At 38.3% G+C, this 27570-nt stretch overlaps 2 protein-coding genes across 3 annotated transcripts in view; one reads left to right on the top strand and one right to left on the bottom strand.

Moving 5' to 3' along the window:
* The window catches only part of schip1 (schwannomin interacting protein 1), a 510540-nt gene that overhangs the window by 170406 nt on the left and 312564 nt on the right, over positions 1-27570 (top strand). The gene's annotated exons all lie outside the window — the stretch shown is intronic.
* Positions 11339-17476, bottom strand: LOC134297881 (uncharacterized). The gene is made up of 2 exons (XM_062976720.1): positions 15304-17476; positions 11339-11741 (listed from the first exon to the last, which is right to left on the bottom strand). Exon 1 carries the CDS (start codon positions 16364-16366, stop codon positions 15305-15307), a length of 1062 nt encoding a protein of 353 aa, XP_062832790.1. The 5' UTR covers positions 16367-17476; the 3' UTR covers positions 11339-11741; position 15304.

Consider the following 27570-nt stretch of genomic DNA (forward strand, 5'->3'; position numbering starts at 1 on the left):
TCACCACCGGGGCTCCATGTAAGTACTTACACAAAATACATTCCAAATCTGTAAATATAATATAGACAATACATATTTAAACAAGCAGTTCATATTGACTGTATTTGTCTGCCTTGCTTAACAGGAGGTTGGACTAGATGGCCTTTATGATCTCTTCTTATGATTCTACAATTGTAATTATTCTCTTCAAAATGTTGACTATGTTAATATAAAACTACATTTTCTGTTATGCAACATTATAGAAATACAGTACGATTCCATATCCACAAGACTGGTTTTATTTATTCACTTCCAACAAAATATTGCACCTCTAAGTATTTTCTAGGTTTTCCAGTGCAACTCTATAATATTCTTGCACTGGAAATCCTTCATTTCAATTGGGTTTGCTATTATCCATAGTTTTGCATATCCAAATGAAGGCTGGGAATGTATCCTCCAAGGATAGAGCATGAGTTCCTATGGTCAGAAATACTCAGGGATTCTCTCAAGTTGATAGGTTTCTACTAGGAGCCTCTGGTGGCCTAGGGGAGAAAAGCCTTGTGACTTGAAGATTTGGTTGCTGACCTGAAAGCTGCCAGGTTCGAATCCCACCCGGGGAGAGCGTGGATGAGCTCCCTCTATCAGCTCCAGCTCCATGCGGGGACATGAGAGAAGCCTCCCACAAGGATGGTAAAACATCAAAACATCTGGGCGTCCCCTGGGCAATGTCCTTGCAGACGGCCAATTCTCTCACTCCAGAAGCAACTCCGGTTGTTCCTGACACAAAAAAAAAATATGGTGATGCTCAACATTTCCAATGAGAAGCAGTGCTGCTTGGACCAATTTCTTTTTAAGACAGATGCACATTTTCACTTCTAGTTTTCAGTCCATTTGTTTTAGGAGACTTGCATCTTATGTGTAAATTGGAAAATGAACAAATTTATGGTGAAAAATCTGTTTAAAATATTTTTGTGACTATTTTAGGCATTATTATGAATCACATTTGTATAGTGTTTAATAGTATTTTATGATTCACACTCATCACTGCAATATATAAAATGAAACACAACTTTGGCAAAGATAACCAAGCAGTATCAAAAACATATTTACAAAATTATCTCCATTATGCTATAAATAATCAGGGTTTTGACCCAGTCTGCATGAACAGAATGCTGGTTGGTACAACTGCTGTTCTCCTAAAAACAGAGCTGATACCGAAGGCATATGGTGCAGCACTTCACAAATCTGAGGATTCCTGTTGACACAAATAAATTGCTTTCCAATTCACAGCCCTTTCTCTTTATAAATAGTCTTCACTTCTCACCCTGTGATGAACTGTTCGGGCTTAAAGCATAATGATTAGGCTTTCCTTTGATCAGTCTTTGCCAACAGGGTCCTGACTTAAAAGAACATTATTTTAAGTAACTGATTTGCTAGCACATTTTGTGTGTGTGTGTGTGTGTGTGTGTGTATAAACAGCCTTTCTGATAACTTTATTCTGGATTCAGTTAATCAGAGAGAGGAAGAAAACAAGAGCTTAATAAATAAGCAAAATTTATTTTTGGTTTCTTCCTTCTTCAGTTTCTTAAAACAAAAATATAGTATGACCCCTTCTCAATGGACTAAACATTCACAGTTTCACTTACTCATGCCCCAAAAGATATTACCTCCTGGAAGTGTCTGTAGATCTCTCTAGGTCCTCCAGTGTTATTCTATGTTATGCTTCTGGCCCAAGTGTAGTCAAATCACAGTGTTCCCAATTATCCATGGTTTCAGGTATCCATGGGGTGTGTATCTTGGAACGTATACCCTACAGATGCAGGTGTCATATTGTAAGCTGTAACCAAGGTGGCGGTGGATGATGGTGTTATGTTTTATCCTAGATTAAGACCATGCAGTGTTAAGATCGAAAGTTTGGGAATCCAGATATTCTTATGTCCAAAATATCAAAAAAAAAATAGCAGCTTAGTTCCAGTCACAGACAAACCAGAAAGGCTGTGGCATTCCTAGTTAAAGTGTCGAGTCACTACATGCTCAAAATTCCTAGTTAGGATTGAAGGCTTGTGTTTTCTGAGGCATGTTCATATGTATGATTCTAAAGATACTAAATTCTTTACACATTTATTTGTTAACGTTTCTGTTCAGTCACTAGTGGTGGACAAAGTGATATGAGGCGTTTTCTCATTTTCTAGTTGTTCTTGTTCAAATTTATAGAAAATCAGTTTTGAAATATAATAAATAAATAAAATATAAAAAGATACAGAAAATGATAGTAAAATGTCAATGGCTGGGGAACAGGACTCTTTCAATAATCATGATCATCATCATCATCATCATCATCATCATCTGCAAAAGGCCACCCTACTGGGATCTGCACACATCAGCCAAAAATACATCACATAGTCCTAAACACTTGGGACGTGTTCGACTTGTGATTTTGTGATACAAAATCCAGCATGTCTATCTTGTTTGCTGTGTCATACTGTGTCATCGTGTCAATAATAATAATAAGTTTATTTTTATATCCCGCCCCATCTCCCCGAAGGGACTCGGGGCGGCTCTCATGGGGCCAAGCCCAACAATATACAATAAACACCTCCAAGGTCATGTGGCTGGCATGACTGCATGGCGTGCCGTTACCTTCCCACCAGAGTGGTACCTATTGATCTACTCACATTTGCATGTTTTTGATCTGCTAGGTTGGCAGAAGCTGGGGCTAACAGTGGGAGCTCATCCCACTCCCTGGATTCGAACCTCTGACCTTTTGGTCAGCAAGTTCAGCAGCTCAGCAGTTTAACCCAATGTGCCACCAGGGGCTCCTATTTAACTCTCCCCAAAAATGGATAGAAGCAAATTATTTTTCTCACGTGTCCCTGGGTTAAAAAAGGTGGCTGTTGACCAGGTACATGTGCTGCAGAAGTAATAAATAAACATTCTTTCATTATCTTAAAATTTAAATTGTTTTAAAGTGGGCTGGTGGCATTTAATTAGGTAATACACCATGTCACTTGCTTTCCTTCATTTGAACAATACTGGCTACCTCACATAACAGGGGCATTTTTTAATTTTTAAACTGGGAGAGATGTATAAAGATACAGACTGTGAAATCTATAGAACAAAATGATGTTCTCTTCCACCTTTTACAATGCTGATATTATACACCATTTCTCAACATTCAGAATTTTTCTCTCTTCTTCAGTGACCAAGTATTTTATGAATAAGTGATGTCCTGCTAGTCAACATGATGAATGCTGGCACATGGAGAGAATAGTTAAATAATTTGTTTTAACGGTTATGCATTTAAATTGTTCCATTAGAGACATGATTTTCCTTTTGCTATCATAAAAAATCTGTTTTTTGAGGCAGAAGGTGTCTGCTTGAGGAAGTAACTTTTGTTAACTTGCAGTATGTTGGCTTAAGTTATTAGTAGCTTAATAGAGCAGTCCAGCATTTTCTCGCAGTCATTCTTTTCTCATATAAATGTGTGTGTATGTATGTAAGTCAAGTTCTTTTTAGTATTGCAAGACAAATTTTGAAGGTCATCTTAAAGACATCAGAATCTACTTTACTAACTGCTAAATAAATGTTGCCATGGTAATATTAGCAGTCATAAATGGTGGCAATAAATATTTCATCCTCAGTGTATAACTTGGTAATAACTCTGGCAAGCTGAGATAATTTTGAATTAATAATTCTAGAAGTAAGTTTGAGCAATATATGTTGGTTGCACTGCTGGTACCCAGGAGTGATAGAAGGTAGAGAAGCTATGGATTTCTAATGGTGTTTAGCTCACTTACGCTAATGTTTTATTCATGATTCTTCTGAGGATGTTACAGGAGGCTTTCAAAGAAGCAGAGAGGAAAAACAGTTGCACGTTGATTCTAGGTTATAGTAACAAAAAGTGAGGTGTTTGTGCACAATTAAGTATTCTCAAAAGCCTTGGATAGCAATGGCCAGGTAAGAACAAAACAGAGGCAGATTCAAGCTTTTTTGTTTTATTATTCATGCTGGGTCTCTCCAAATAGGTTCAGCACCTTGGATAGTTCTGCTGAAATGCTCCTGTATAAACAGGGCATATAATAATAATAATAATAATAATAATAATAATAATAATAATAATAATAAAACTTTATTTATACCCCGCCACCATCTCCCCAATGGGGACTCGGGGCGGCTAACATGGGGCCATGCCCAGAGCAGTACAATATAATAAAATATAAAAACAACATATCATAGCACCATTCAAAATACAATAAATAATAATAAACAGAACATCAAGAAATCAAAAAACAATAAAACAAGGGCAGGCCACATGAACCCAGAGATAAAACCCGGAGTGAGAGGGACAGAGGGGTACTCCACTATGGGCAGGGACATTTGGAAGTGGGGTAATCTAGAGGATAGACTCATCACTCAAAAATAACAAAGGCACTGACCACCCATCTTGTCAAATCTGCAAAACTAGATTTCAAGATAACTTAGGTTTACAACTATAACAGTATAAAAGGGCACTCAATGTTCCTGGTTTTAGGGTGCATCTACACTGGCAACCACATTAACTGCCATGGCTCTTGTAAAACTACACTTCCCATGAACTCATCACGTTCAGGCATAGTAGTTAAAATGGTATCAAATTGCATTAATTCTACAGTGTAAATGTACCCTAAATCAACCATTCTAGAATCCTAGTATTTTCTGCTTTTTCAATACTGAAAGCTTACACTAAATAACTGTATGTTTGATAGAGACAGCAAGATTATACATAGGCAATTAGTATTGGATTTAACTGCATTACTAAAATGATCTATATAGAAATAATTTTTTTTGAAATAAATCTGTCTTCCTTCATCTGAGCCAACATGTTTTTCAATCCACACTACACGTTCTGGTCAGTCTTATTTGGATTTTTTTTCTGTTGGCCCAATTCATATCCTTCCCTCATTTCCCACGGTTGTTTATCCTTGGTGGTGTTAGTGGCAAAGTCATCTTGAGATTTTTTATGTATGTACAATTATTCCAAACTGTGGGGAAAAATCAAAAACATAATTTTTCTGCTCCCAAGCATTTTGGATAAGGGATATTCAACATGCATATATCACATATGCTTACTTTGTGCAAATAACGGACTTATAAATGACTCATAGTTAAGAATGATGGTGAGACCCCAGGAAATGAGAGAAATTACCCCTAGGAACAAAAATTCACTTTTCAAAGAGTTATCATTGGGGAAAAGTATCTGAAGCTTTCTCACCAGTCCTTCTTTCCACAACAAGCCAAATTTTTCAAAATCCAATTATCACAGGAGCAGAAAGTGAGATCAAAATTACTGAACAAAGGGACAGGCAGCAAAGCGAACATCACAGGAGTGTTAACCTTTCCCTGTTCTATCCAAAGCTAAAAAAATTACACTTAAAAATGTAGCTGTTCTGATTTACATACAAATTAAACTAAAGAACATACCTACAGAACCAATCTTGTTCATAACTTGGGAACTGCCTGCATAGAGAAATCTGACTGCTTTCAACTAATTCACAGGACAATTATAGATTTACAGAATTCTGTTTCAAGGTTAGGTGCTCAAAACTATAAAAAATGATGATGTTACACATGAATGAGCAATACATTAACTGGAGCGTCTGTCCAAGCAAGTTCTGAAACACACACACACACACACACACACACACACACACAATGTCTTCAGAAATATGGCAGACAATTTTTTCATCAAGATGCAAGATGAGTCTGGGACTAATATGAAGGAGGACTAGAAGAATTAAAAGATTAGGAACTTTAGAACAGTTAGAGCATACATGTCAATTGCAAACCGATAATAAAAGGTCTTTTTGGAAAAAAAATAGAATAATTGAATCAAGAGAAAACATGTACAGTGCAATCTGTTTTTCTTCTTAGGAAGCAGGACTTGCAGGAGGGGATCCCTAAAGGGCTTTAAGAAAAATCCTTATCCATGTTGGATTTTGGCCATGTGTATACATACTTTATGCATCACAGCATATCAGCCATTATTTGATGTAGCAATTCCTATCTTCCCCTTGGCAGAAGATCTAACTATTCCCTTCATTTAAGCACTCCTGTGCTTAAATGTGTTCTCAGACAGCAGTAATCTGCATTTACACCCCTAGGGACAAGTGAAGTAGCTAATGGGAGGTGCGTTTAAGCTTTTTGTTGAAGTCTGTATGTGTCTCTTTCACATTGCACTATTAGATCCAACCATTCCCTTCATTCTACATCACTCTTGTGCATTCCCTATGATTCGTGGCTGCATCCTACGAAATTTATTTATTATTTATTATTTATTACTGTATTTCTACCCCACCCTTCTCACCCAATAAGGGGACTCAGGGCAGCTTACAATATAAAATGCATATAAACAATTACAATAACATTATAATTCAATATAAAACTTAAGTTGTATTAAAACATCCATAAGTACACATATAGATATACAGTTAGGCGCATTTTGAGTTCAAACCGGATCTGTCACCTATATCCTAGAACATATGTTGTAATTGATGCTGCCTCTATTGTCTGAAAGCCTGGTCCCACAGCCAAGTCTTGACTCTTTTACGGAAGGAAAGGAGAGAGGGAGCCTGCCTGATTTCACTTGGGAGGGTGTTCCATAGGCGGGGGCCACCACTGAAAAGGCCCTGTCTCTCGTCCCCACCAGCCGCACCTGTGAGGCTGACGGGACCGAAAGCAAGGCCTTCCCTGAGGATCTTAAATTATGTGGTGGGTCATAGCTCGGGCTGTGGTGCAGGCTGGTGAGCAGCCAGCTGCAACAAATCACTCTCACCAAGAGGTCATGAGTTCAAGGCCAGCTCGGAGCCTGCGTTTGTCTTTGTTCTATGTTAAAGCATTGAATGTTTGCCTTATATGTGTAATGTGATCCGCCCTGAATCCCCTTCGGGGTGAGAAGGGCGGAATATAAATACTGTAAATAAATAAATAAATAAATAAATAAATAAATAAATAAATAGCGGGAGACACGTTTGGACAATTAAGCTGGGCCGGAAACATTTAGAGCTTTATAGGCTAAACCAGCACTTTGAATTGTGCTCGGTAGCTAATTGGCAGCCAGTGGAGCTGATGTAGCAGAGGAGTAATAAGCTCCCTGTATGCCGCTCTAGTTATCAAATTTGGGGGCACATTTGAGCTCCCTGTACTAAGACTCTAAATACCTATCTGCAAATCCCAGGATTCCATAGAGTGAAAGTATGGTCATTATGGAATCATGGTGCTATAGTTTTATAGTCCAAAGGACACACTCTATTTGAGTCTAGTTGTATAGGCATGTGTACACAGAGGAATTAATTGCTTATCAAATATAATAGAAGTGTCTTGTAACAGAATAGGGACTTCTTTGAAGTGTGTATTTTGGAGCTCATAAGGAAGAGCTGAATTTGTGGTGACGCTTAATACATCTTTGCAGTTAACCAGCAGGGTTTTTGAAAAATGCAAGTAGAATCAACCAGGGTGCTTTGGAGAGAGCAGTCATGATTGTGATTGCAAAAGAAGAAGAACTTCTACCATTTCCTCCTCTCGCTGTTGGGAAGAGAGTCCCCATTACCCACAAAAGGGAGATTTCTTTCCTTTACAAATAGGCTCTTCAGAGAAGGGATTTTTCTCAGCATTGCAGCAGGAAATAGAGAAATAATGCTCCTGTCTACTGATGCTCCTCTCCCCCACCTTCCTTTTTCACCCTTGATGCTATTTACAACTTTGAAAAAGTGCATTTGAAACACAAAGGCACATTGAGCAGTCTAGTCTTGCTTGGTCCTTGCTCGCTCAATGTGTTAGCATTACAGCTAAAAGCTCTAGCAGAGAAAGCTTTGCAGTAATGATTTTGGTGCATACAACACAGCACAATTAAAGCCATAAACCAGGAAGAAGTCACATGCATTAGAAGTAAAGATCAAAGCTGGGGAAAGATCAGGTGATAATGACCTCCGTAAATAATAAGTACATCATGTAAGCAGGAGCTCTTTTAAATCGACTTTATTGATGTCTGCAGACATGGAAATGGAGAAACATATGCCCAGATATTCAGTTTGCTTGATTCCTTGCTGTTAAAAATGCTCTGAGAGGAATACAGGGAAGATTTGAAATGACTACTCCAGTAACAGGAGTGCATTAGTTAATAACAGTTAGTAATTACATATTCATATTACTTTTTCTGTGTTTTTAATGGATTCATTGCTTAAATGTTGTCTCTTCCAGTATATAATATCTGGCTTTAATTGAGGCTTTAATGCTATGCATTTTCTTGGGACTAAACCCACTAAACTGAATGGAGCTTTCTTCAGAGTAGAAGGATTATTTGGCAGGTTTCCTGACATGCGACTCCTCTCATTCACATACTATTATCCCATCAAACATAAATATAATCACATGAATCATAAAATAAAGTTTTCATTGTGAAGTTTCAATAATCCTTCTTCTTTGGCTGGAGTTAGGGGTGCAGAACCCTTGTGAAATAGAAAAAAAAATGAATTTAAACAATTGATTTTTTTAACCTGAGAGCAAACATCTCTTGGAATCTCTTCAGAGGTTAAACCTCACAGATGTGTATTTTTTTACACTTTCTCTATTTCTAAAATTACACCATGGGCCAGATGAGCCCTTCAGATATTCCTGCCCTTTTTGCTATCTTGGTTTAACATATTTTCAAGTCTAAAAATTTGGCTGACTGTCTTTTTCCTTCCTTATTCTGCCACCAAAAATTCCCCTTTTCTCCATTATAATGGACCAATTTGACTACAAACATTTTAAACTTTGTTTTTCTATCCTTTTATTGAAGACTTACAAATTACCTCCCCAAAGTCAATTTTCTTACAAGTCCACACTCAATAGACAAAATAGCCTGGGGGCTAAACTATTCTTGCTTCATATAGTAGCGCATTATGACATTATTAATAAATAATTTCTTTTTGAAACATATTTCAGTCTCTGCAAGTCTTGGCAATCTCCAGATAATCACAGGCAAAGTGCAGAAAATCCATGCTGCAATGCTCCCTTAACTGTAAATTGGTCGTAGCGGTTTTGTCAAACTAATTTAATAGGATGAGTGGAAACAGTTCACATTCTTTTCTTGGTGTGTGTTTGTGTAGCCAGGCTTAGCAATGTGCAAAATAGGATTACACTGTGAACTACATATTTCCTCACATATATTCTGAACCCTTTAATCCCGCCAGCAACACTAACTCCCAGTTTTTCCCCCTACTATAGAGCTCTGCCCCTCCTATTAGCTGTTAGGTCTCATTTAGGAAGTGGTTGAAAACATGGCTTTGAAAGCAAGCTTTTGAAAATGATTAAATTGTAAACTAAGAATAGAGGTTTTAACAGGATTTTAATTGGTTTTTATTGCTTTCACCAATAAGAGCAGATTCTCTGATCCTTTAGTGGTACTATATGTTTTCATTGTGGTAATGTTTTATACTGCTGGTAAACTACAAATCCTAGCAGTTCTCACCACTGATTATGCTGTCTAGGCCAACTGGGATATTCAGTTCAGCAACACCCAGAGGACAATATAAATCCTATCCCAACATAAGCTTTCCTCCTCCGTGAAATTGAGATTTTTCCATACAATATATTATTCTTTTTCAAGGAATTAAATTAAAGGTTGGAATGAATTGTGGGAACTTAACATCTAAAAGAGCCCATGACAATTTGTTTAGGGTTGAGGAGTTACTTGCAATATGTCTCCCAGGAACACCAAGGTCTCCAAGTTCTTGAACACACTTCCACCTGAGGTCATTCCAAGTTATTTTTCTGCCTGAGATCATTGCCAGATGGTGTCCACTTCCATTTCAGAGTTATTTATGAATCTTAGTTTTGTACTTCGTCTTGGAATTTTTTTTCTCCAAAATCTTGAGGATGCTCTGTACTTTCAAGCAGCTATTTCACTCTGCCTACTGACAGACCAGCCCTGTTTCCAACTCTGTCACTCCCTCACCAATTTTCTCCTGGTGTACTCTTCTGTCCTCTGAGTCTTTCAAGCTGACTTGTATCTTTTGGAAGAACACAGTTTTTCAATCAGAGTCTTGAATTTTTCATCTCATTCAGCAGCCTGTATGATAATTTGGAATAACAGGCATAAAATATGACCAGGCGCAGATACACTAAATGAGGCAAGACAGTGTTCCATTACTCATCACTACAGATTGCAATATTCATGGAACTATAGGCAAGCATAAGCTCCTTGAACATCCATCAGAAAAGGCACACCTTCCAAAAGACATTGAGTCTTTCAAGTTAAAGTCCTAAATGTGTTGTGGCTGTAAGTGAATTTTAAAATTCATGTTCAAAAGAATTGAAATGTAGCACTGCTATTTTATCAAATCCCACTGAATTTTCATTTCTCCTTACATTTTCACTCTCTTGCATACCTTTGGATAATACATCAAGAGGGAAAATGAGAACTCTCTGGATCTTTTTGGCCAGTATCTGTGGTGACTGAGATGGCAGGATAGTTAAGAGTGACAGTCCAGCTAGGCTGAAACAGTTTTGGTTTGAATGGACTTTTTGGGACTCCAAGTCAGGGCCAGAACATGACAACATCTCTGTGGTTTTCAGGTGCCAGTCTTGAGCATTTCTGCTCTGGGCTGGCCTGGAATTTTTAGGTTTGTGTAAGAGACCCAACAGCTAATTTAGAGAGTTTATTATTTCACTCATTGGTAATTTATGATTTAGCAAGCGAAAAGGCTAACTTGTAGGAAGGTTTGGAATATTAACAAGAAAGTTCTAATTTTCCAGAGAATTCAGAATTTGTGTCTATTATTATTATTATTATTATTATTATTATTATTATTATTATTGACACAATGACATAGTATGACACAGCGAATGAGATAGATATGCTGGATTTCGTGTCACAAAATCACAAGTCTAACACTTCCCAAGCATTTAGGACTGTGTGATGTATTTTCGGATGATACGTGCAGATCCCAGTAGGGTGGCCTTTTGCAGTCGGCAGATCGTAATTTTGTCAATGTCTATTGTTTCCAAATGCCAGCTGAGATCTTTTGGCACGGTATCCAGTGTGCCGATTGCCACCAGGACCACCTGTACTTGTTTCTGCTAGTCTTTGAAGTTCGATCTTGAGGTCCTGATAGCGGCTGAGTTTTTCTTGTTGTTTTTCATCAATCCGACTGTCACCTAGTATGGCAACATCAATAATCCAACCCTTTTTCTTTTCCACAACTGTGATGTCTGGTGTGTTGTGTTCCAGAACTTTGTCAGTCTGGATTCGAAAGTCCCACAGTATCTTTGCATGTTCTATTATTATTATTACTATTATTATTCCTATTATTATTATTATTATTATTATTATTTCTCTTCCAATAGATTTTTATTGTGATTTTCACAACGAATAAACAGACAGGTAGACAAACATACATCAACCACAAAACACTATGAGCATACCACCATGTTCGTGTGGGGGACAAGATTGACGGGTAAAAGGGGAGGGGATGGGGGAGGGGGGAAGGTAGTGAGTGGGTGTGTGAGTTGACTTCCATTTCTAATTCTTCTTCTATCTTATACTCGATCTTTGCTTGCTTCTATCTTCTTCCTTAAATAGTCTTCAAAATTAGTCCAGTCAGTAGCTTTCATAACTGTTCCGTTCGTTCTTTTGATCAAGAAGGATAGTTGGTCCATATTTTTGATTTCCAGTAGTTTTTCTAACCATAATTCTTTAGTTGGTATTTGTGCGGATTTCCAGAGTCTGGCGATCACAAGTCTTGCTGCGGTGATGAAAAGGGTAAAAAGTTTGTCTGTATTGGGATCGATCTTATCATTAGGGTCATATAAGCCTAGTAAAAGCAGTTCTGGTTTTTTAGCAAATTTCGTTTTCAATATTGTATTACTTTCCTCTAAGACTACATTCCAAAATTTTTCTAATTTCTTACATTTCCACCACATATGGAAGTATGATCCTGTATGGGTTTTACATTTCCAACATTTATTACTTGTGTTTTTATACATTAGGCCAATCTTTTTTGGTGTTAGATACCACCTATGTATAAGTTTAAGCCAGTTCTCCTTCAAATCTACAGAATATGTGTATTTTATTTTTTTATTCCAGATGGTTTCCCATTCATACATCTGAATGGGTCTTTCTATGTTTCTAGCCCATAGTATCATTGCATTTGTTACGGTCGCAGTTTCTGTGTCCCAAGATAGCAAATTGTTATACATTATACTTATATTTTTCTTATTTATAAGAATAAATTTGTCCCAAAATCCTTGATCATGCTCAAAGCCCACCAAATTATCTCTTTTATAGGCCTCTTTAATTTGAAAATATTGGTACCACGACACGTTTTTGTTTATCTCTTGTATTGTTATTAATTCCTTTAATTTTGGGGGATTTTTTTTCTCTTTATCTATAATTAACAATTCTCTATATGTGGGCCAATTTCTCCACCCTAATAATCTTCTGTGATTGGCTTCTATTGGAGATAGCCAAAGCGGGGTTTTGGTATAGTACCTACATTTGTACTTATCCCAAATTCTCAGGAGGGCAGATCTTATAAAATGATTTCCGAACTGTTTCTCGATCTTCGTTTTCTCATACCATAAATATCCGTGCCAGCCATTTCTTAGTTCATGGCCTTCCAAATTTAAAATCTTAATTTTTTCTAATTTAATCCAGTCTTTTAACCAACAAAGAGCACATGCATCATGATACAGTTTGAGGTCTGGAACATCAAATCCGCCTTTGTTCTTCCGTGAAATCATCGTACTGTATTTTATCCTTGCTTTTTTGTTCTTCCAGACAAATCTCATGATTTCTTTTTGCCAATCTTTAAATAATTTTGTGCTTCTTATAATTGGTATGTTTTGGAAAAGGTAAAGTAATTTTGGGAGAACATTCATTTTTATTACTGCTATTCGTCCCAGTAGTGAGATATTTAAATGTCTCCATTTTTCCAAGTCACTCTTAATTTCCTTCCAAATTCTGTTATAGTTTAAATCAAGTAGTTGATTATTCTTTGCCGATATCCAGATCCCTAAATACTTTATTTTGGTTGGTGTTTCCAGGCCTACGATATCATATAGCTCTTTTTGTCTCTTTTTGGACATATTTTTAGTCAGAATCATTGTTTTCTCTTTGTTAATTTTAAGGCCGGCAACCTTTCCGAATTCTTCAATTTTCAAGATCCACTTTTGAATGTTCTGAATTGGGTTTTCTATAATGCAAATGACATCATCCGCAAAGGCACGATATTTATAGTCTTGTTTGTCTAGTCTAATGCCTAGCAAATTTGTATCTTTTTTAATTGCTTTCAGAAGAATCTCTAAGGCCATAATAAATATTAACGGCGAAAGGGGGCAACCTTGTCTTGTTCCTTTACTAATTTTAATTTTATTTGTTTCTTGGCCATTAATTTGTATTTTCGCCCATTGGTCTTCATAGATACTATTGATAGCATTTTGAATTTGTATACCTAAGTCTAATTCTTGAAATAACAATTTGAAAAAAGTCCAATTTAAATTATCAAAGGCCTTCTCTGCATCCACAGAAAGAAAACCTACTTCTCTTTGATTGTGTTGTTCATAAAATTCCAAGGCGTCTATAATTGTTCTTACATTGTCATTTATGGTTCTGGAAGGTAGGAAACCTGTTTGATCTTCTCCTATCCATCCATCCAGGAATTTTTTAAATCTATTGGCCAGAATTTTTGTAAAAATTTTGTAATCTGTATTTAAAAGTGATATAGGTCTGTAATTCCTGACCTCGGACAGGTCCGCACTTTCTTTGGGTATCATTGTTATAATTGCCTCCTTCCATGACTCTGGAATAATTTGGTCTTGTAGTGCCTGATTCATTATTTTTTTTAGGAATAGGATCACTTCCGGTTGTTCTAATTTATAAAAACCTGCTATAAAGCCATCTGGGCCTGGAGTTTTATTGCTGTCTAGATTTTTTATTGCCTTAAGGATTTCTTCTTCTGATATTTCCCTATTGAGGTCCAGTCTTTGCTCATCTGAGATTTTGTCCAGTTTTTGTTTGCCTAAGTACTCTGTTATAGTCTCTGGGTTTATACTATCACTAGAATATAGATTCTCATAAAATTTTTGGAAGGTCTCTCTTATTTCCTTATCCGAATTTACTATTTTTCCTTCGGTTTTAATTTTCGTAATTAGTCTATTTTGTTTCTTCTTTCTTATTAACCTAGCGAGCCACTTCCCTGGTTTATTTGCGTTTTCAAACGCTTGTTGCTTGACCCATTTGATTTGTTTGGCCACCTCTTCTAGGTCCCGTTTCTCTTTCATTTTAACTAAGAGCGCTAGGCTTTTTTTTAACTCCTGATTCTTGGGGTTAGTTTTTAATTCTTTTTCTTTTGCCTCTATTTCTTTATTTAATCTACTCCATTCCGAATCTTTTTGCTTCCTTTTGCTGGAGCTTAGTTGTATAAAAAAACCCCTTGCTACAGCTTTGTAAGCATCCCACACTGTTTGAGGGCTTGTTTCCCCATTATCGTTTATACTAAAATACTCTTTAGTCATAGCCTTGATTTTATTAATATCATGCTCCTTTTTGAATAAGTTTTCGTTTAGCCTCCATTTTTTGGGCACATACCTCTTATTTATTACCATTGTTAGTGGGCAGTGATCAGATAAATCTCTGGCTAATATGTCTACGTAGGATATTGTTGTTAGCAGTGATTTAGAGGTCCAGATCATGTCGATTCTGGACCATGCTTGATGCCTGTTTGAGAAGTGTGTGTAATCCTTTCTCTTCGGATTTAATTCTCTCCATGGATCAATTAAATCATATTCATCTTTTACTGCAAGGAGGTTTTTCGGTAAGGAGGATGTCTCTTTTATTTTCTTATGTCTGATTGTTTTATCTAGTTCTGTGTCTAGAACTCCATTAAAATCCCCAAGCAATATCATGTGGTCAAATTCTGTGTTAGTAATATTTTCTCTCAACATTTTGGAGAATTTAGTTTTGGGGCCGTTAGGTGCATAGATATTACAGATCAATATTTTTTCCTTTTCAAAATCTATAGTTACCGCAATTACCCTACCCTCATTGTCTTTAAATGATTCTTTAGCTGGGAACTTATCATCTACATATAAGACTACCCCTCTTTTCTTTACATTATCTGCCGCAATAAAGGATTGGCCTAGATACCCCTTATTTAGTAACCTTATATGCTTGAGGTCTATATGTGTCTCTTGTATTGCTATAATGTTATATTTTTCTTTTCTTAGTTTATTAAATAATCTATTCCGTTTATTCGGCGAGTTTAACCCATTAACATTATTCGAAAAACATTTTAATTGACAACTGACTTTACTCATCTCTATGGGTTCCTTCCTCTTCCTGCTGTTCTCCCTCATCCGAGTCTTCCTGATCTGTGTTCAAATCCAATTCGGTCACTGTTGGGTCATTATGTTTGGGTGAGTCGAATCTTCGTTTCTTCGTTTCTTTTGGATTTTTACCGCTGCCTGATGATGACGATAATCTGTTTACGTTTACATCTTTCTTTAGCGTTCTAAAGAAGTCTTTTGCTTCTTCTTCCGTAGTTATCCAAATTTTTTCATCTTTATATGTTGCCATTAGGCCCTCATATTTCTCCCACCTATATTTAATTTGTCTCCTCTTAAGTTCATCTGTGAGGAAGTAATATTTTCTTCTTCTGTTTAACGTCGATTTTGGGTATTCCTTTAGGATAATCACTTTCCTCTCCTTGTACCAAATTGGGTTCCGCACATTTCTTTTTAGCACTTCATCACGTGTAGTTTTTTTCAGGAAATGGACAATAACATCCTTAATTGCTTTGTTTTTTTTTGTGAAATTTGACTGCACCCTATAAACCCTATCAATTTGCCCACAGGCCTCTTGCTCGGTACATTGTAGGAGTTGGGCTGTTAGTTGTATTATCACCCAACCTATGTTCTCATTCTCTTCTTCTTGCACATTTCTATATCTCAATTGGAATTCTAATGCTTGAAATTCCAATCTTTCCTGTATTTTTTCCAACTTAGCTTCCTTTTCTTCTATGGATTCAATCTTTTCCTGTAATTTACTTTGGGTTTTGTCATTCCTTCTATTTGCTATTTTTAAGTCACAAATGTCATTTGAGTTTTTTATAATTTCTTTCTTCATTGCACCGATCTCCTCTCTCCATTCCTTCTTTAAATCCGCCATTTCTTCCTGAAATGTTTTGTATTGCAAATCTTGTTTCTTGGCTATCATTTGGACCTCATTCTGTAATAGATCCTGCTTCTCTGAGATTTTCTTAATCTCTCTTAAAATGTCTTTCAGACCCCCCTCCTCCGGAAGTGAGGACCTTCTTACATTTATCCTAGAGTCCATTTTATCTTTCTCTAATTTCCACTTGGGGGTTGTCATTGCTGGGTTTGTGGTTGTTAAAGACGCAACTGGGACTGTGGATATCCGTTCCGTTACCCCAATATATGTATGTATATAGAAAGCGATATGTAGACCAATCCGTTGTTCACCACGCACTACAGGTTATTGCTAAGAGATTGGGATAGGTTTCCCCGCTTCTTTTCTTCTCACCAATCTTCCGTATACCTCGAGTCCGCGCCGTTCCGTTTGTTTACTCCTTCAGCCTCTGTTCCCCTCTGTTCCTCTATTCCTCTGTTCCTTCCGTGTTCCGTTGCTCCTTACTGTGGGGGGGCGGCACTTTAATTTATTAAATTGTTCCTGTTGCCTCTGGATTAGCTGGAATTTGCGCTGTGCCACACTAGATGGCGCTCTCTCGGGAAAGTTAACTAACCTATTCCCTGGGTTCCTTCCTGTCTCTTCCGGATCTTTGGTAGTCTTTGGTGGTTTGCGCTTGCATCAGCATCCGCTTCCTGTCGATTGTTTAAAGAAGAGCCTTCTCTAGACAAAACAACATGGCGTCAAGGACACTCCTGTTCTTCCAAGGCGACACCGATCCTCGTGAATCCTTCCTCTCCACCTCCGCGACCTCTACCTCACAAATTTTCGTCCGTCGCCTCTTTTCCTCCCGTCTGGCAAGGAAACCGCACGGGTTTGTCTTATTTATTGGATTTATTGGGTTGTTAAGATATTCACTGGCTCTTTCTTCGTTCAATTGCTCAGTAGGTACTTGTAGTACTGCTCGTTAATTTATCGCGGCTACTGATTTCTAGATAGAGATCGTTGTTTCAGACTATTATCTTGCGGTAGCGCTCGGCTTACCTTTTCTCTCCTGTTAATATAAATGCCGTGACTGGGCTGGCAGATAGTGCGGACGAGTCCCCGCTTCCCGCCTGTCGACCCGCCGGTCTTGGCTCTCCGGACCCGCTAGAACCTCACCCTTGAGGGGCGAGGGTCGTTGGGGCCGTCGGAGTTACCAATGAAACCAGCGTCTCTTCCCAACTCGATCCAAGGGAGGAGAGGGAGCTGCAGCTCTACCAGGTCAATTTTGCGGTTGGTTCAGCCAGAGCCCTGGTTGAACCCAGCCTGTCGCCATAGTCACGCCACCGGAAGTCATTATTATTATTATTAACAGGGATATAGATCTAGTTGGCAAAACATCTGTCATGACAAATTCCACTGGGAGATGGAAAGGTAACATGTATTTCTACTTAAAACAAGAATCTAAAAATGCTTCCCACATAAATTTCATTCAGAGATTGAGATGATAAACCCATCTAAGCTTTGGGTTTCTTTTCCAAATCTACTGTATCTCATATATATACACACACACACACACACACACACACACACACACACACCGTGTTTCCCCGAAAATATTAATTTTTGCTCCCAAAGATGCGTTAGGTCTTATTTTCAGGGGATGTCTTATTTTTCCATGAAGAAGAATTCACATTTATTGTTGAACAAAAAAATGAACATTTATTATATACTGTACAGTAGTTGTCATCACAAACCAGCATAACCAGACAAATTGTGAATCCTATCAAGAATTTCTTGTCACTACCAATATTTCCATGTACAACACTGTATGGTACATACATGCTCTGGTGTTCTGTTCGTTTGGCATGCTTCCAAACAAAAACTTTGCTAGGTCTTACTTTCAGGGGAGGTCTTATATTTAGCAATTCAGCAAAACCACTACTAGGTCTTATTTTCTGGGGATGTCTTATTTTAGGGGAAACAGGGTATATATCCCATTGTATAGTGCTAGAGGTAGATGAAGCATTATTTGATGTTCTACCATTTTTGACTATCAGTGCTTCCCTTGAGGACTTCTACTTGTGAGGACTCCTATTTGTCTTGCTTCTGTTATCAATTGCAATAGCTCCCTTCTGGTGGTATAAGCTGCAGCCAGCCACCACAAGCATAACTGTGTTTGAGCTTATCAATAACTGAATGCCAGTGTAGTGATCCCAAAAGGCATGTGTGTATAAACACAGCAGAAAGTAAGTTATTAAGTTAACGGTATATCTTTTTCAAATGTATGTAGTTATAGTATAGTGTTGTAGCTTAGTTCCTCCTGCTCTAATAACTCTTCCTCAATCGCACTTCATAGATTTCACTCTTTAGTCTTATCAACTAACCCTGCTTTAACTCTTCACTCCTCAACTCTGTCAGTAACTGAATCATATCTCTAACCAATTGTCAAATGTATCAGCCTTTTAAAAATCCCATCCAAATGACCAATCAGTCATCTCCCACAGTACATGCTCTCACTTCCTCCCCATTAAACCACCTAATGTACTTCATACAATGCAATGCACGACCACGCCTATCAATGTATTATCTTGTTTTCTATAATATAAACACAAAACCATATAAAGAACATCATAGTCACTTTGGGAAATACTTGATTCTCCTATTGTGTCCCCCCCCCCCATTTGACTATCTGTATTTCCCATAAATGCCACATTGGGAAACCCAGTCTAATTTTAATGGTTTTTGCTTGGGAGTTAGTTAGTCTTTCTTGCTTGTTCCTAGACTCCAGGGAAGAAAGAGAAAAGCAACATTTGGAACCAGAATGTCAGTTCTGACATTGCATAACGGCTGCTCTCTTATGTTTCCCTTTCAACTCTGATATTATTTGAAAACAAGACCTATGGGCAAGCTGATAATTCAGTTAGCCCCCCTGAAGGAAAGCAATCTAACAAGAGAAGTAACTATGCAGTGACCCCCCTCTCTGCCAGTCTTCTTATGATATCAACTCTGTCAGAGTAACATGTGAAGACCAACTGTGCTCTCTCTGTTGAATAAAAACTACATGGAATGGTTGAATATTTCATCCTTGAGGAGGTCCTTAGTAAGAATGGGTCAGCCAATTCCTCTGTATACTCACATTCAGACATGAAAATACTGGCATTTCCTATTATTTTTCCACTAATTTATAGGTTTCATGGATAGTTAACAAGTAATTATTTTTCCAACTCAGCCATTTCTAGGCCCATGTTTTGGAGACTGGCATGATGGTGGCTCCAAGGCTTTGAAAAGTGAATCACTAACTCAGAATCTTGCCTATAGCATGTTTTCTAGAGAAACAAAGGGATAAAGTGGGAGTGGCAATAAACAGAAATACTGAATATGGTCCCTGGTATTAAGATATCAGTACTTCTTATGCACTCAATGGAATCACTATGGATTGGTGTTACCCCAGTGTGGAAATTTATGGTATAGCTCCCCCCTCCCCCTTCCACACACACACAACTAAACGGTAGTGAGGATATTGAAGGGGGGAAAAAAGCAATCTGGAATTGGTATGTTTTGAGAGTGATCCCTTTAGAGCAGTGGTTCCCAACCTTGGTCCTCTAGGTGTTCTGTACTTCAACTCCCAGAAATCCCAGCCATCTTACCAGCTGTCAGGAATTGTGGGAACTGAAGTCCAAAACACCTGGAGGGCCAAAGGTTGGGAGCCACTGCTCTAGAGCCTGCCTCCTTTCAGAGCAGGCATGGGTAAACTTCACAAATTTCGCCCCTCCAGGTGTTTTGGACTTCAACTCCCACAATTCCCATAATTTTTAAAAATTATATTTCTGTTCATTTCATTACAAAAAAAACTTTACAATTCATATAATTAATTCATCTCCTTTCCCCAATGTGCTACTCGTTGTGCTCCCCACTCTCTAGAGTCCTTTTCTTTATAATCCCACCAGAACCACTTTCTTCTGGAACACCCACAATTTGCAAAAGTCTACCAGTGATTTCTGTGAGTTGAAGTCCAAAACACTTAGAGGGCTGAAGTTTGCCCATGCCTGTTTTAGAGCCAAGAGTTACCACTGTTCTGGGAGCAAGAATGGTGTGGGAGACGTGGGCATGACTTCTCCCACATGTTGCCTGCTCCTGCCCCGATAACTGAAATCCTGCATGAAGGAGGAGCTTCTCTGATTTCCATGCATATTGGCTGCTGACTTCAGAAATCTGTAACTCTGCTTGGATGGAGGGGAACGTGGATCACTCCAAACAGAATCCCTCAGAAAGAGACAGACAAAGGAAAAATGAAAGTAGACAACCAGTTGATGGATGAAATGAGACCTTCTCTGATGGTGTCACCTGAGTGGTCCTCACCCTATGCATTCCTCTAGTGACACCACTACCTGGATGTATTTACCATATGGATGACTGTAGTACTTTAGATGGGAGGAAGCCGAGACACTAGCCAACTCTGATTCACAGCAGAAAGTAAGTTGAATAGCAAAACCAGGCAAAAGCTTTGATAGCAACTGTAGTGCCAGCTAACAGTCCAGTATGGTAGTGGGATATACATGTGTGCTGTTGGTGGCCCCATGCTGAGAGGCTACAAAGTCTGGCATCAGCCCAGGTTAATGACCCCTGGATTGGGTTCTGGCTTTAAAATGGACTGGGAAAAAAAGAAAGCCCAAAGTCATAGAATCATATGATTCTATGACTTCGGGACTTTCTTTTTTTTCTTCCAAGTCTGAAATTCATTAATGTGGATGACTTGTTATTTAATAAACAATCACCTGCCATAGAGTTAGAGGGCTCTAAGAGTGGAGAAGGAATTTTAATTAAGAAAGGTGAAATAGAAATGCCATAGTTAAAGAATAATTACAAATTTACACTTTGTGGCCAAAGGTCATATCTCTAAAATACCATCTGAAGCCTGATTTTCCATTCTCAGCAAGTATCTTTTAGACATTCATAAGGTTGCCAGAGCCTTCTCCTGCCTTTCCCAAAACAGGCTTGCTCTTTAAAGAAAATACGGTTGAACCTACCTGCCATTGTTTTACAAGGCACCAGCATTTCCCCATGGTTTTTATTTCAGGAGTCTGAAGCTTTGTCTAAAAAGAATTCATGTTTACAGAAGCTGAAAGCAGAACGAACACTGAGAAGAATAGAACAGGAGACGTACAGCAAGTTCACTCAACCATTGTGTCAGTAAAAAAAAGACTACTGAGTTTTTGTACACAGTAAGAGACGTGTGTCTCAACCTCCTTGAGTAATGTCAACATTACAGCATTTTCAGATGAATTTATTCAGCAACATTTGGGAACAATAATAGCTTTCTCTTTCAAACTAGCAAGAAACCTCCAGCAACTTATCTGTCTTCGTTCAGAGCATTGCCTTGGGGACAATTTGGTTCGTCATCATTTGTTCTTTTTAAAAAAACTGTTTTACTTTATGACTGTCTTATTACAAAATATCATCAACAATAGAAATTAGAGGTCAAATTGCTATGAAATGAATAATAATAGATTTCTACATAACCAATTATTTACTTATACAGTATTCCAAAATACTAAATGGATTCATGAATTGCTCTTGACCATTCCTTTTTTGTGATTTTCAGGGACAGGAAACAGTTTCATGGCTATAAAAGTGGTAAATCCACTCCTCATTTTATTGCTATTATTCCTAAAGCTTGTCTCCGTTGTGTGTTGCAGCTTGTCTCCATTGTATAGGGAAATCTAAAAAACAGACTTTGAATTTGACAATTTTTATAAGGCACAGCACTTTACTACACCATTGTATATAATGGGACTTGAGCATCTACATATTTTGGAAGTCCTAGAACCAAGCCCCAGTGGATACCAGAGGCCTATACTGGTATCCTAATATGCAGATTCTAGGTAAAATAACAATCTGAGTAGGCTTCAAATAGATTCAAATTTTCAACATGAATCCCCACTGTATGTGTACTTTCTAGTGCCAGATGTGCCATTGTGCTTAGGTGTGCTTAAAACAATGCCCCTTGGCCAGGGGGGCCATGTTCATACCAAAAGAAATTCTACGATGAATTTTGCTTATGTGATGAAATTCTAAATCTGAAGATGTTCTGTTTCAGAGTGATTCCAGACATAATGATAGAGTTGATTGTCTATGGGAATGTGCCACAAAGCAAGCAGTGTAAGCCTACCGGGCGTACCTCTTTCAGGGCCCAAGGAAGGGGCCTTATAACTTAACCAGCACAGAGCCTCATTTGTCCTAAATCCAGCACTGGTACTTTGCCCAACCTCCTGACAACTGTGCAATCAATCCATTTACACCCAGAAAACTAGGTCAAGCTTTGCAATCACATCTGTGCTGTCTTGAGATCAGCTCTTTTGTCCTCATGCTCTGAAACCTGATCATTGAGCCATTCTCAGATCCAGTGGTTGGGCACTTGCTGAGGACTCTCATCACAGAATGTGTCCAGTGCCTACTAAGCCTTTTTCATAAGCATGTGGTTGTCCATCATGGGATGAGACTGCTGAACCAACAGTGCTTTGGTCTATTTAAATCTAATGGTGTTCTGTTTATGATGCAACAGACACAGTGCTTTTGCTTTGTTAATGCCACAAATGCAAGGATTAGCAGCTTGTTTATAGAAAGAAAGGACTATATTTTCTTGAAATCAAGCTTGCAGAATTTTGCACAGTTCACACATGCCTTGTAACTGCAGAGCATGCGTACTAGAATTTCAATGCACTTTAGGAGAAAATGGTACAATTGATGTTTCCTAAACACAGGCCTTCTTTAAATGATCATTTAATTGCAGTCCATAAAAGGTATCATTTATGTGCTCACAAATATTAACTTTTAAAAGAAACCTGATACAATTTTCTCGTCAGGAGATGAAAGGTTTACCAGTTGGAGAAAATTTCAGCAAATGGGTGCCCGGCATGCACTTTGCAGCTCTTAAAGTACCTAATTTGAATTCTTTGAGATCTTGGGTAAGGAGAAAATAATTTTCTGTAATGTGACTCTATTTTCATAAGAGCTCAGTTTACTGAAGCATATTATTCTGGAGGGATATGCACAATAAGCTGAGCTACACAGAGGTAAGACAGATCAGCCCTGTTTGCATGATAAGGACCACATAAGTGGATTCTTTAAGTGATCTGAGCTGACAGCTTCAAGCAGAGAAATAATGCAGAGGAGGTGAAGAGTGTTTGGAATGATATGTGCTCATAGTAAACTCACCACCTAATGCTTGAAAAAGAGGAATTATTCCAAGGATTGGTTTTCACATATGAGACAAGTAATATGGCTTTTCTTGGACTCTGTCACTTCAGTCTACAGATGCAGGTACATTTTTGCATTCTCTCTCAAGAGCATGTATGTATGTATGTCTATATGTAGGTATGCCAGGCTTTCCAATGTCCTGGTTTGACAGGACAACCCATTAGTTCTCTGTCATATCACCAAAAGGAAACTGCTGTAACAACTGCAAGCTTGACATCTTCATTAATAACATTTGCCATATTGACCACACGCTGAAGTTGCATGGCCATATTTGTCCCAGTTTTTATCTGTGAAATAGTAAAGGGTATTGTTTGTATGCATTTAATATCCCACCTTTCTCTCAATGCAATTAAGACAAAATAAGGTGAAAAACCAATCCCTTATGAAGAACACTTTAAAAACTTTGAAATAATAATACTGAACCCCAAATTAAAACTATTTATTTATTTATTTATTTCCTATATTTGTACCCTGCCCTCCTCAACCCCGAAGGCTTTACACATAGACAACTGTTTGATGCCTTAAAACAGTGTACAATTAAAATGAACATTTTAAAATTGAATTTAAACACATTAAAACATTTAAAAACATTACATTTTAAATAATTTAAAAAAACAAAGGGAAGGAGTTCCACATTCGCTATTTCTTCCACCAAACTCTAAGGAAGCTATCTCTTTTCTAAATCAGTCTTCCGGTGTTTGGATCAGTAATTGATTTGATGAAACTGAAAAAACTGAAGCTGAATTCTCTATGCTGTCAATAAGAAGCCTTGATCTACATGGGAAATTGCCATAGACAGAATATTTGTTCATCTAGTATTGTCTGCTGTAACTGGCATCACCTCTCCAGGATCTCAAGCAGAAAAGGATATGGGAAATGATCAATTTTAGTTAGATTCCAGAAATCCTGGGAACTTCTACATGCAAACCAGGAGATCACTGAACTATCATTCCTCTCCCAAAGGTGTACACTACACTTCATAACAAAGCTGGAGAGCCTGTGGTCCTCCAGATATTGTTTGACTCCATTTACCATCAACCGCAACTAACCTATCCAATGGCAAAGAATGATGGGAGTGCTATGTTATCAAGGTCTGAAATGCTCCATTCTTCTTTATGACTTTGGATTTTATGGCATACTGCTGCTGTGTTGTGTCATTTGGCAATCAGGGTTTGCAGCAACTTACTGGCATAGTGACTATCATTATCACACTGTGATGCTTTGGTGATCGGTCACCCTGCAGCCATACCTCTGGTTATGGGTGTACTTCCCTCACCACCAGCACAGTTTCTCAAATCTATTTCTTTTTACTCATTTCATTAAAACAACTATGAGGGAAGAGTGGCTCCTGACATCATTTCTGTGCCGGCATACTGGCACAGAAGTGACTGAGGATCATCCAACAAGTAAGTTGTTGCACTGTGGCACGATCAGAGGTGGGAAAGTAGCTGATCAACAATATGTTGCACACAGCATTGTGTGATAGGGACCATCACCAAAGTCCAAACTAGAGGTAGATTTCCTGTCACTTCTTGTTGTCAGATGCCTGTAACTCTGGGACTGCCTGTAGTTCACCTGGATTCTTTATTTTACCACTATTTCTCAGGAGGCAAGATTCCCAGTAAAATTCATTGTATCATTCCCAGGAACTTTCAGATGCCACAGGGCACACTTGTAATTTGGGTTTGTTGTGGAGAAAGGTCAACTGGAAGGCTGTTAATACCAGCCTCCTGTTTTGAAACAGCCTTTCCCCAGCCATGCTGATAATTTCGAATCTCTTTGGAAGTGAAGGCTTTAGCACAGATGTGCTTTAATGACTGTGATATTACTTCACCTGCTGGTTACAATCATGTTAGGTTTTGCAGAGGGACACAACCTAATATATTAAAATTCTGTATTGGGTTTGTTTTGTTTTTTTGTTTTTGTCTATGAGATTGAATACAGCACTGCAACATGCTGAGCAATATTCATGCTCATCCGGATTTTTTGCAGGGCGGGGTTATTAACATTTTAATGAAATATGTTGTTGTTGTACACATAAACAAGCATCGCATGCATAAATAAATGTAAACAATCCCCATTTTCCTTCTCCCTCTGTCTGACTTCAAATTACCTCCTCCATAGACTTGATACATAATAAAAATGAAGTGACAATAAAAATGAAAACAATCAGAAACAAATACTAGAAGAGAAAATATCTATGTGTAGTATGGAAACACTGCATCATACAAAACATTATTGAATTACAGTTAGAACACAACAACTCCCCCACCCTTCAGAAATTAATATGAAAAGGAGGCATAGAATCAGTGGGTTCAGAAACAACAGTGGCAGATGCAAACTTCTACCAGAAAAATGTTTCTCAGTCCCACATTGCTCACAGCACTGATAACCTGACATTTCAGATTCCTCTATTTAGTTGAGCCATAATTCTACACTGCTGCTCCCCAATTTGGTCCTTCCGTGTATTTTGGAGGTAAAAAATGGCTGGCGATCAAAGATGTAGAATGTGGCCCAGAACATAAGTATTTCATCTCAATCTATCTATATCTATATCTATCTATATCTATATCTATATCTATATCCATAATAAACGTGAAAACCTGTATGTATGTATGTGGCACAGGTGTCTGCTCACGCAGACAGCATCCACAAACAAGCTACATTTCCCAGCGCTGAGGAGCCAGCAAGTCACTCTTTTCCACTGACATTGCGGTTACAGCAAGCTCCATCAACATGCAGCCCAAACCCTGCCAATGTCCTTCCCAAACACTACAGCCCAACACCCAAGGAATGCTTTCATTTGGGAACCATTTCATCCTAGATTTTGCATTCCACCACAGGCAGGCATCCCAGGGTTCTCCATTGGTGTGGAATTTGCATGACCCCGCCTACTACCCTTCCCTTTCAAATCTGTCTGCAGAACAAACACAGCAGAGGAGGAGTTTGGATCTACACCCAGAACACTATGAACCCAAACAATGATGGGTCTGGACCAAACTTGCCATGCATACCCGATATGCCCAGATTTGAATACTGGTGGGTTTTGAGGGGAATTGGCCTGGACATTTGGGAGAAGTGAGATTTATAGTTTACCTGCAATGAAGGAGAACTTTGAACCCCACCGATGATGGACCAGGACCAAACTTAGCACAGTTTACCTGCATCCAGAGAAACTGGCCCACACCAACAATGGCTCGGAACCAAACTTTGCACAGAGAAGCCGCATGACCAACTGAGCATACTGAAGAGGTTTGTGGGAATGGGTCTTGATTATGGGAGTTGTAGTTCACCTGCATCCAAAAAGCACTGAACCCAGCCAACGATGGATCTGGACCACACTTGGTACACAGACCCAAAATGGCCAACTTTGAATACGGGCAGGGTTTGGGGACAATTGACCCATGATTCTGGGAATGGTAGTTCACCCACTCCAAACAGAATACATAACATTCAAAGACAAATCATGTCTTTTTCAAATAACCCGGGCATCGCTGGGTCCCCAAGCTAGTACTAAATAAAAATGTCCAACAGGCGGCACAAGCTATGAAACTGTCCAACTTTTAAAATAAATATTTTTAAAATGCTATGTTATTATTGGTGCAAGAAAGTCATATTCTTATCATCTTTTGGAAGCATTACTTTTAGCGATATAACTCATAGAGCAACAACATCCCTAATCAGCATGGCCAGTCTTCCAGGAGAGGCCCATATTGTGTGCCTTAAAAATAATCAAGCATACAAAGGCATGAATCTCAAAATGAGATGCAGTTAGATCTGGGTTTATTTTGGGAGTGAACAACCAATATTTGGAAATATTGTTGGCTAAACAAACTGGAGGCACAGTGGGTTAAACTGCTGAGCTTGCTGACTGACAGGTCAGTAGTTCAAATCCGAGGAGCTAAGTGAGCTCCTGCTGGCTGCTGCCAACCTAGCAGTTCGAAAACATGCAAATGTGAGTATATCAATAGGTACCGCTCCAGCGGGAAGGTAATGGTGCTCCATGCAGTCATGCCGGCCACATGACCTTGGAGGTGTCTATGGACAATGCTGGCTCTTTGGCTTAGAAATGGAGATGATTACCAACACCCAGAGTCGGACACAACTAAACTTAATGTCAGGGGAAAACCTTTACCTTTACTTTAACAAACCATAAGGAAATTTGGTTTAGAGTTTGTCACTGTTCC

This window comes from Anolis carolinensis, chromosome 3 (genome assembly GCF_035594765.1).
Source record: "Anolis carolinensis isolate JA03-04 chromosome 3, rAnoCar3.1.pri, whole genome shotgun sequence".
NCBI classification, from domain to species: Eukaryota; Metazoa; Chordata; class Lepidosauria; order Squamata; family Dactyloidae; genus Anolis; species Anolis carolinensis.

Bases quoted from the DNA above. Each gene is read 5' to 3' on its own strand.
- LOC134297881 (XM_062976720.1), bottom strand. From the start codon at position 16,366: ATGACAACCCCCAAGTGGAAATTAGAGAAAGATAAAATGGACTCTAGG.